Source organism: Anomalospiza imberbis, chromosome Z, assembly GCF_031753505.1.
Source record: "Anomalospiza imberbis isolate Cuckoo-Finch-1a 21T00152 chromosome Z, ASM3175350v1, whole genome shotgun sequence".
NCBI classification, from domain to species: Eukaryota; Metazoa; Chordata; class Aves; order Passeriformes; family Viduidae; genus Anomalospiza; species Anomalospiza imberbis.
In genome coordinates, this window is record NC_089721.1 from 10,410,777 (window position 1) to 10,422,169 (window position 11,393).

General features: G+C 38.7%; 1 protein-coding gene across 4 annotated transcripts in view; it reads left to right on the plus strand.

Moving 5' to 3' along the window:
* RAI14 (retinoic acid induced 14) overlaps positions 1-11,393 on the plus strand; it is an 85,618-nt gene that overhangs the window by 54,298 nt on the left and 19,927 nt on the right. For all 4 annotated transcript variants that reach the window (XM_068176674.1, XM_068176676.1, XM_068176677.1 and 1 more), the window contains exon 4: positions 10,749-10,837. In XM_068176674.1, the coding sequence (XP_068032775.1) occupies positions 10,749-10,837 (89 nt within the window). The remainder of the gene's footprint in view (positions 1-10,748; positions 10,838-11,393) is intronic.

Genomic DNA, 11,393 nt, shown 5'->3' on the forward strand with positions numbered 1-11,393 from the left:
AAGTGGTGGGTGCTGAAGCACACGTTGCAGAGCTTTACATACAAAGCCAGCTGGCTTTATGTATTGCTAAATGAGAGAAATGAACAGTGCTCTACCTCTGCACTGACTTGTGGATGTTGGCAAACACTCTGTGGTTGTGTCTGGACTGACAGAAAAGGAACAATTGGCAGTGCAGAGGGAAACCCATCTGGGCTACTGAACTGTGGCAAGAAATCGCTGCCCAGGTAGAGAAATTGGCTGTAAAAGTGCATCATGTAGATGCATACAAATGCAAGAGTCAGACTGCTGAAGAGCTGTACATCGATTTGATCTCTGAGAAAAAAATATTAATTTACATTTATCACAGTATTTAATTTCTCATGGTCCAGATGGTCGCAATAACGTCTAGGTTTCTGAACATGGACAAAGTAAGAAAGACCACAGGGATCTCAAACTTTATTTTATCTCTATCCAACAGACAGCTGAAATCTGTTTTTTATTCCAAAATGTCTTGTGAAGTTTATTTCCATGGGAGATCTGGGTGTAAAAGCTTTTGTCTTTCTAAATATTTTCTGAAGTTCCTTTTAGGTTCAAATAATGATTCTTCATTTTTTGTCCCTTCCCCTCCCCTGCAGCATTGCTAGGGATGTAATTTAATTAAGATGTTGATATTAAGTTTCCTGAAAAATTGCTTTCCACTTTAGACAAATGCTCAGAAACGTTAATGAAACTCATCCATAGTTGGTTGAATGTGTCCACTGCCAGGATACTAAATTGGGCTGATTAACTTTTCTATTATGTTCAGTATAAGCTGATTGTTAATGTATGGTGAGAGGGATTGTTTTTATCTCCTCAAGAGAGGAGCAATACTTAACTTTGATTTCATAATCAAATCATGGCGATACATGAAAAAATCCACACTGCCAACAAACACCACTGTATTGACAATCATGCAGGCTTTTAAATGAGACCCATGCAGTGGAATTCATGATAGTGGTTTGTTCCTGGCTCTTGACTGAAACTGTGTAGACCATTTCTGATGGTTTTGACCCCTCCCTTGACTCTTCCAACTAGAGTTGGAAAATTTCATGATCCAGTTTTTAGTTCTTGCCTACACTTTTGACAGGACTTGAAATCAACAGCATCTAGGCTCTGTTATACACTTTTTAAAAGCAATTTTTATAAGATATTTTAGCATTTTTATACCTCAATGTTGTTAGGAGAAAAAAAAAGAGAAGAGGCCATCTTCTGAGGAGACAGAAATTAATCATCTTTAGTTGTATTTCAGTTACAAAGATCCTAAACTTTTTACTTTATCTCTTTAGTGATTTCCTATGTTGTAAATCAAACAAATTCCATGTATTTAAAGAACAAACTCCCTATTCCATATAGGGAATTCCCTATTCCAAAGTTCTCTGAGCATTAAGAAGCCTCCCAATGGATTTTGCATCTTACATGCATGGGGCTTCCTGCGGACGATATCTAGAATTCAAAGACAAAACAATCAGTCTGCAATTTCTTGAGTCAGCTTGTGTCTTCTGTTCTAAATTTGCTTTTTCACACAGCTGATGGCTATCCTTAAGAGCTTTTGTATTTCATTGTCTTTTAGAGGGGCTGTCATCTCAGAGGGAAGCAGATCCTCTTCTGAAGGGCCCTTGCACTTGTGTTTGGGTAGCCTGTGAGCCTCCTGCCCACAGGCAGGATCGGCCAAACCTGTAATGCAGCATCAGGCAGCCACTAGAATTCCCTGTTAACACAGCTCTGTTTGCAGAGTTACCAAATACCCAGATTTTGCCAGACCTGGCTGGCTTTCAACACATTTGTCAGTTGCTTGGATCAGAGCACAGCCTGGATGATTGGGAGTTTTTGTATGCCTGGGTTGAAACAGCTGCAGTTTGGCTCATGTGGAGGCAAAACCCAGCACCCCAGTTTCCCGTGGGGAATGCTGTGGCTGCTCCCTGCACTTGTCCTATCTGAGCTGGCAGGAGAGCCATGAGGGAAGCATGCCTCTCATGGATTGGGCCAGAATCAACCTCTTCAAGGCTGGAGGGGACAGGGTTAAGGCTGCATTTGTTTTTCAGATTTTTATCTATATAATGGGCTGCAGTTGTTTTACATGTTTTTCAAAGACTTATGCAACAAAATGAGCTGTATGTGTAGATTTTAATTATACCCACTGGCTGTTACTGGCTTAAAAATGTACTCTAATCTAGGAAGGGGAACAGACAACTGAAACAGAGCAATGTGCAAATGTTGAATATACTTAAGTTTTTTTTTTTTTAAACTTCAAACTGAGGTCTCAGGCAATAGACTGTGCTGGCTGCTTATTTACTGGACTTATGTTTCACTCTGTTTTCTGCTACCTTCTTTACAGGTCCTGTGTTAGGAAACTGCTGAAAGGTAACTAGGAAAGTAACTGAAAAATTTAGAAAAAAAAATTAGATAAGCTCTGAAGTTGCACATGCTGGTGCAACTGCCCAGACCCTGGTCCTCTTCCAAAATACGGAATCTTAAGTAGTATAGTTATTCTGAAATACAATATAAAAAGTATATTGCCATAATAATCCAAAGAGTTTATTTTAAAATATATGAAGTGGTCATATTAAGCAGTGGTCTTTGAAGAATGTGTTACTAGTAGATTAATTACTATGAATTTATATTATTGCACTTGGTTTCAATTATCCCATGAAGTAAAAGAAGTTCACTTCATACAGCTTAATAAAAAAAAGAATACATCCAAACAGTTGCTTCAAATCTGAAGACATGGGAAGTATTATGAATGTAAAAGGTACAGAAGCATCAAGGACAACATATCCTGAGCTATCCCTTGTCAGTATCCCTCGGGTTCATAAGCATATTTCTGCTCATCGGTTCTTGGAGGACTAGATGCTGTTCTTAAGTCTTGCTAGATTTTCATGCTACAAAATTATTTGGTTTAGATTAACCTTTACTCAACTGCTCTCACCCTTTTGAGCCTTTTCCTGGTGTCTTATTATGCCAGCATGGTTCGGGGTTACGTTGCTCTAATGTTCATGACTTTCCATATACAAAGGTAATTATCAGCAATTACTGACCCACAGGCAGTAACACAAAGTGAGTTGTGTTGGAGGATGCTGTCATTTTTGGGCTTAATTTTAACTTTGAACTCTGTTGGACCTTGAGAGGACTGAAGATGGCTAGCTGATTTTACCCAGCTTCTGGAAGAAAGTCGTCTTTACCTGGGCACATCCTCTGGGATTTCACCCTGTGCTAAAAAGATGATGTGCCATAGAGTATGTATACTGAGAAGGTAACTGAGCAGCTGTTTGGACTTCATACGTGAGATATGGTCTTAAAGAAACTATCAGAAATAATCTTCCTTACTTGTGTGCCTTCCTTGGCTTTGGAGGCTCAAGCCACGCTGCACAGATTTCTGGACTTTTTAAGTTTTTTGAGTTTATAATACTTTGTTAATTTTTCTACCCTACAACTCCAAAAATAAAAAAAAGTATGTCTAAATTTCAGACTTTCTGTCAACATCTAGGAATGCCGTGAAGCTTCTGCTTGCAGAATCTCTGTTGCATTTTGCTGACAGTAGTTCCTGAGGAATTTTAAAATAGACACCGTGCAAGAAACTTTATGTGGTAAATCTAAATTGTGAGCACTTGTGTTTACAATTAATGGTACATGGAAGGAAAGTCCTTACATTTCAGGCTTAAGTTTGTGTTAATGTGGTAAGAGAGTTGGCCAAAGAAAACTGTATGTGAAAATGGAACTGCTGAAGCACAACCTGAGATTGAAAAGTATAAAGCTGCTGGGGATCCCAGAAATCTCTCTTAACAGCAGCTGGGTGGATATTTTGCTGAGTTTGAAGGCTAAAATCAGGAGTCTGTCGCTTGCCAGCTCCTGTGTTGTATGATGCAATTGCTTCTTTTCTATAAGAAAACAGCCATTAAAGAGGCTTGTCTTTTATTAATGTCCTATAGCTCAAGGTGTGTATGATTGAAACAAGACTTTTCAAGCTAAGAAGCAAAGATGGAAACTTTATATGAAAACTGCATTGTTTTGGTTTCAGTGGTGGGTCTTCTGGTTTTGCTGTTTTTTTGAAAGCTGTCCCAGAATACATGCTAACAGAGAAGGGGAATGCAGAATTTTTGTCAGAGGGTTCTGTATGTACTGGGGCAGGGCAGATGCCATCTCATATTAAAGCAGAAGGACACAGACTGTGTGCAGCACTTCACTTTATTTTGGCTGGTGCTAAAGGGGAGAGAGGGGAAAATAATCTCCCATAGCTCCTGGTAAATCTACACCTGCCTCTGTCAACTTCTTAAAATCTTGCACTATACTCTAGAAGTTGTTTGCAGCAGCTCATTGACTGAATGTTTTAAAACTCTGAAAACATAATTTTCTCAGCTTGTACTGGTGCCAGCTCTGATTTGAAAACAAAACGTATTTACTTTCTTTCTACTAAGACAATTTTTCAACTCTTATGGCTCCATGTTTGCAAGCGACAGGATAATGATATGGAATGCTGCCATTATTGAAAAGCCACATTTTGTACAGTTGCTTTTGGGAGTAGCTAAAATGGGTGCAATGTGAATCTGTAAATTTATTTATTTAAAGAAAATAATAAAAATCCCCAATGAACTGGTAAGTATTGATAGTGATTACCTGTAGATGTCTGATTTTCTTTTAAGACAGTCTGATCTGCCAAACATTGGTATGGCTTCTCCATAACTAAATGACTAGCTCTCCCTACAACATATATTGTCCCAGATGAGTGACAGTATCTTGGTAATGCAGTGAGGAAAAGATGAAGATCCCTTTGACTTTCATAGCAAAACTTCATGGTTTAATTTTAGGTTGAAGGTGAAATTCTACATGATGCTCCTTATTTTTCACTGACAGATCAGTAAGCCATATTCTTCTACAGTGACTGGTCATGGTGCTACATGTGAGAGGAGGTCACACTGGACTTCCTCCTGTGTGACACTAGGTATTCTGTTCATGCACAGAATGTGCTGCTCTAGTGGTAACTCATGGCCCTTTCTTCTTCAGGTCAGGTCTCAGAAACTTTGGTTCTTCTGCCACTCAGCCTGTGGTGGAAAGCAATCAAAAGCCAGATATCATCTACTGTGTTTATTTTGCCTGTTGTTATTGAAAGAGGAGTTGAGGCCTTGAGGGATAAGCTAGGTGCTGCTTCTAAAATATATAAAAGCTCCAGTTAGTTCAGAAAGTCAGCCAGGTTATCAGTAAGTCACTTTGTGGCTGAGATAGCTGGTGAATTACTTGCGTGTCTGATCTGGTAGTAGCAAAGCTTAAATCTGTTCAATTTCTATTTTTCTTCTTTTATTTAATCAGCAATACAAGGTCTCTAGGCAGCTCTGTATCTTTATCATTCTTGTTTGTTTGTGTGAAGGTATTGGTTGGTGGGGAAACTATAAATCATCAAATTGTTGGAAGGCAAGTTAGACTTTCTAAAAGTCAACAAAGGGTTGACATCCATTAGAAATGAAGAAGAATGATCTGCCTTGGGGAGGGATGTTTTTATTCAAAATAAACCTTGACAATGAGTGTATATGAGTTCATAGTGTTTTTCAAACATTCTTCCACTTAAAATATTTTCAGAGCACTCAGACTGAAATTACAGAGAACAATAGTATTGTACGCTTGCATATAAGTTTGACTTGGTTCCATCTTTGTCATAATAGGAAATAACAAATACAATATCACTTAGCACCCACAATTCAGCCATATTCTTTATTGGCTTTGGATTTTGTTAAGTAGTGTGTTGAAGTACTTTCAGGCACCAGAGAAAATCTGTGTTACAGAGAATGCTAATTCTGCCCAGAAAAAACTCTGGAGCATGACCTTGCCAAACAGAGATTGAACCCTCTGACTGGGTGTAATTCTTCTGCTTTTTTCCCCCACCATTTTTCTTTTCGCAAATGATAATTTCCTTGTTAGAAGGTTATTGTCTTAAATTAAGACTTGATATTTATTTTTTCTGATTTTATCATGTTTCTCTTTACTTTTGTGGCACTTCCCCTAGATATATGGACCACCCAGTTGTTTTAAGCCAGCTGTCAAAATACCATTCAGTTAGAGGATTTGCAGGAAGCAGCTCTGCAAATGGTTAAAGAGAGAACTTGAATATATCAGAACCATGTCTTACTGCTAATACCACCTTAGCAATTGCCATCAGCTACAGTTTTACAAGTCTAACTCCTAAATGTGGATTATTTCTGTTCTTCTACTTATGGTGTAATGATTTGTAAAGAAAAATTTTATATGAGCTCAGTAGTAAAAATTACAGTCCTTTTTCATTTTAGTTAGACTGACATTTAAGTCACTTCTGAAAACACTCATTCTTGGTCTTTTGGCAAAGACTGGCTCTATCTGAACTCTTGTGCTTTGTCTGTCAGATGCTGGTTAAAGAAGTCTTCATTCCCTTGCTGGTCTAATACTGTGACCAAAATGTGGAAAAGGTCAATTGCCCTGAATAAGGCATGGGCCTGTTTCGGACAGATGTAAGTGCTTCACCCATTGACATCTGATATCTGTAAAAAAATCTGCTGCTTCAGAGTAGTTCAGGGATGTTATACCCAGCTGTGCCCTCTGTTCCAGCAGCAAGCATCATAAAAAGCCTCTATCAATGTGGGGTTTTCATTTGAGTAACATTTCAGGTCAAGAAATTTGAGGTCCTGACAAGATTTTGAGGTGATAGCCTTGTAGCTGTTCTTCAGTTGAACCTGAACCTCATGAAATGAGTTCACTCTTACTCTAAAAGTCTGTTTACTCCAACTGGCCTTTGCATTCTTCACAACTAACATAATTTTTCACCTTTTCTTGTTGAGTACTGAGTAGTTATGAGACCTGTACATTCCCAGTAGGAAAAAGCAGTGTCAACCTACTGATCTTCCATCTACTGCCGAGGTGGGTCTTGAACCACTGGGAATGGCAGCTGCTCCTCTGCTCACTGAAACGTCTGGATACAATAAAAAGAGACCATCCCACTCCTCAGGAAGAACAGAAATGTTTTACAGCAATAAAAGTAATCTATCTCAAGTCAGTTCAGGCTGGGCTATCAAGATGTGGCTCTAAGTGGCAGTAACAGGCTTATCTATAGTGAAGGGAAAATGAATTATGTTGTTGTAATAGGTTTTTCAGCTGAATGAGAATCCAACCCTCACCGTGGCCCTTGGTCCAAATGAAGTCTTACATGTTTGTTTTTGTTTACCTAAGTCATTGCACAACCAGGAAATGGGAGGAAAAGTTGTTTGCTTTCATATCAAGGAAACTTTACTCATAGAAGATGCAAGTAAAATGCACCACTCCTTTAGGCGTCCAGATGGTGAGAACTCCAGTGTTTAGAAACCTGCAGGTTTTGCCTCTAACATTTTAGGAAATTATGTAGCTTATTAGAAATTATTCTGTACTGAAATGAATGCCTACAGTCTTTGTTTCAAGAGCCTGCCCTGCTATACAGGAGTCCTCAGTATTTATTAGTCAAGTGTTTGGGTTTGTGGCTTTTCTTTGTTTTGAGTTGGCTGTTTTGTTTGTTTGGGGTTTTTTAATTTAAAAAAAATATTAAAAAACCACACCAAAAAACTGCCAAACTAAAGCAGGGCCAATTAACTTTAAAATCAGAATTGCTTCTTAAGGTGGAGGGTTTGTCCAACACTAATAGTTTAGCTTAAATATGGCTGCAAATAGGTTCATCCCATTCTGGAGTTGTTCTCTCTATAGAGCAGGACTCTGTTTACTAAATCAGCAGTTAAGTAACTGTATCCCCCATTCCCTTCCAATTGCTTTGAAACTGTTAAGAAAAAAAAATCTCACTACAGGTTTATGTAAGAGATAGTACCAGAACAAGGATGCAGAGAGGAGACACACAGCAAGCTGTTCTTTGTGAAATAAAACATCTGTGTGTGTAATGACTTGTTGAGAACTGCTATGGGAATTGTTTTTGTTGGTGGTATTCATATGTCCTTAGGAGCATAGCCTGAAAAGAGTTATTTTTAATTTTCTCTGATTTTTCTTTGCAGTCAGATTTTACCTAAATAAAACTTCTTTAGCACTTGCGTGTTTGTGTTGCATTTGGCACCGTACTACAAAATCCGTCCGTAAAACCTCAGTGCCCCAGATTTAGCCAATTTATTATTATTCAGGTATTTATTGTTACTATGAATATTGTCAAATGTAAGTTAGCCAACTGTGTGCTTCAAAGTCTTCCTAATACATAAGTGAATTTGATTGTATTTTTTGTTTACACAAATGTATCGGAACATGTCTTGGTATTTTGCTGGTATGTTGTGCTGGCTAAATTAGAGGTGTTGGAATTTGTCAGACTCCTCTTGTGTCCCTCCCCCAGTCATTTTCCCAGAGCCTGAGAAACCACTTCTTCCAAAGAATGTTTACACAACTTTGCATTGGTCACCAAGAACATGAAGTTTTGATGTTGAATGACTGGAGAGCAGACAGCAGCAGTGCTGCTTGTGCTCTTGGATGTGTTAACTCTTCAGTTTGTTTATGGCAGTAGAACACAGGATGAACACACAGAATGCTTTTATATTTGCAGAGAAAGGTTCAAGGCTTAAGTGCTGTCTCTCTTGCCGTTTGCAAACAGCAGTAGCCAGTGTAGAAGCAAGGACTCCTTCTAGCGAGTGAGGTGGTTGCTGTACTTGATAGATAACTCTGTTCCAGGACTTCTTCTGTTTTGATTAATTCTCCTTTCTTTGTCAGATGTTGTCTGTAGGTCTCTTTCTCTGCTGAGTTTTCAAGAAGTCTATGATTATAGAAATACGGTGTTGCAGTTCACAGACTCTGTCTGAAATACCCATTTCATTCCTGCCTGTTGTTCCAAGTTTCCCTGGTTAGCAGGCTGAACTGTCAGCTTTAGTTTTAACACTTAAAGGAAGCAGTTGTTCAAAATATAAACTCCTAAATACAGTAGTTGATGTGGCTCCGTGATTTATGATGTTTCTTTTACATTCCAGGGGAAAATCCCTTTTACACAGGGGTGCATAATTTAAAAACTAATATCTCCTTCAAAAGATATTAGAAACCGTCCCAGGAATACTGGCTCTTTCAGTTTGGTGCATGTTTGATGATGGTTCTAACTTTCCCCACACAAAGAAATAGTAATTACAAGGGTTTTGTCTTGAATTTTTATTTTACATTACTCCCACTGAAAAACTGCTTTGTGCACATCAGGCTGATGTTGGTAGAACTCACATGGTAGCAGAGTGTCTGCCCATATCTTAAAACTTGACAACATTGGCATGTTATGCATCAGGAGGATATAAAGTTCTCTGTTTTCAGAAGATTTTCCTTCATTTTTGCTTCAGGGCAAAATGAAGTCAGCAGCATCTCTGTAGCACTGCTTCTATGAATCTTGATGTCCCCAGCCTGAGGATGTCAAACATAAAATTTCCACTGTAAAAAGGTTTGAATTCAGTATAATTTCTTTGGTTTGTCCTGTAATTACATCTTAGATAATTGATGCTTGGAAGTGCATCGTGCCGTGGTGTGGTTGGTAATGTCTGCAGTTTCACACTCTTTAAGCAAGCAGGTGCTTGGGGTGAACAGCAAAACCACAAGTGGAAAATATGCATCTCTGGCACAATCTCCCAAATATCCAGTGGCTTTGATTTCTCTAGGTGATACTCACAGTAAAGTGTTTTCTCCTACCCATACACAAAGGAAAGATGAGCTTTATAAAGGACAGTGCAGAAGTACAACTTGATGTAATTTAATTAAAGAAATGCAGAATCATGTTTTAGAGGAACTAAATTTTGTCCACTGAAAGGGGAAAATCTAACTAAATCTGACTAAATCTGAGTACTCTGACTAAAATGTCTAGGACAAAGTCAGTTATTTTTAAGTTGTTATATTTAAGTGAAAAAAAAGAAGAAAATAATTATCCTCCCCTACCTCTTCTGTTTTCTTTATCAATTCGCCAAGCCCAGGCATTCTTTGGGGATATATTACATCACTAGGGACAAAAGTTTAGAAGTTGTGTGGGACTAGATGTACATAAGGTATATGATATGTACTGATGGGACAGCAGCCCATGTAAAATCACAGAATCATGGGATTGTTCAGGTTGGAAAAGACCTCTAAGATCATTGAGTCCAACCATTAAGCCAGCAACCCACGTCCACCACTAAACAGTGTTCCCTCACCAGTGCCGCATCTACCTGTCTCTTAAATATGTTCAAAAGCCTTCCAGGGATGGTAACACCACCAGCTCCCTAGGCAGCTTTTTCCTGTGCTTGATGACCTTTCAGTCAAGAAATTTTTCCTCATGTTCAATCTAAACCTCCCCTGGTGCAGCTTGAGGCCATTTCCTCTCATCCTATCCCAAGTTATCTGGGAGAAAAGACCGACCCCCAGCTGGTTAAACCCTGATGTCAGGCAGCTGTAGAGAGTCATATGGTCCCTTCTGAGCCTTCTTTTCTCCCCAGCTCCTTCAGCTGCTCCTCACAGAACTTGTTCGCTAAATCTTTGCCAGCCTCGTTACCCTTCTCTGGACATGTTCCAGCACATTAACATCTTTCTTGTAATGAGGGTCCCAAAATGAGCACATTATTTGAGCTGCAGTATGGAAGTATGACTGCAAAGTATTTCTGATGTGCCATCTCACTTCCAGAACTATTATCTTCCTAGGAGGAAATGGAAGGATGCCAAAAAATCAGGGAGGAAAGAACTTGTCAGTATGCAGTTAATGAATGAAAGAGAAAAGATATCTTAATAATAATAAAAGACATGTAAATGCTGTCTTCCAGTTTTCACCTGGCAGCCACGAAAGGGCATGCAGAGTGCCTCAGGATCATGGTGACACATGGTGCAGATGTGACAGCCCAAGATGGTGCAGGTATGTCTCTCTATACACGTAGCATGATACGTTCAATTTGCTTATGTAGTTACGGATGTGCAGAGTGAAAACAAAGATTTGACAACTTTGCTTTTCCCCACACACCGTGTAGGAAAAGCAGTCGTAACTCTTGCAGATTTGGGCATATTTGCTTTCCTGCACACAGAATTCAGAATCTAAAGTCCTTAAAAAGTTTTGTCCTAATACTATAAATTTCAGCTTTTGTAGTGGGTTTCAGATGTAAAATATTTGCTAGATTTTTTAAAATTGTTATTTTAAAGTGAAAAAAAAAGACGAAAATAATTATCCTCCCCCACCTCTTCTTATTATTACAGGTTGCATCAAGATCTTCAGTTTTGCTTTCATGTTTATCCAAGCTATTAATCCCATTAACTTTACAGGAGTTGCAGTAAGACATTTCTTCAGGATTATGACACAGTGAAAACAGCTGATACAGGCCAAAACAGAGCTGAGGGCTATTAAGTATGATGTCTCAGTTCTCAAAAGTCCTGTGCTTAATTACTGTTCCACTAGGAGAATGATGGGAGCTGAATTT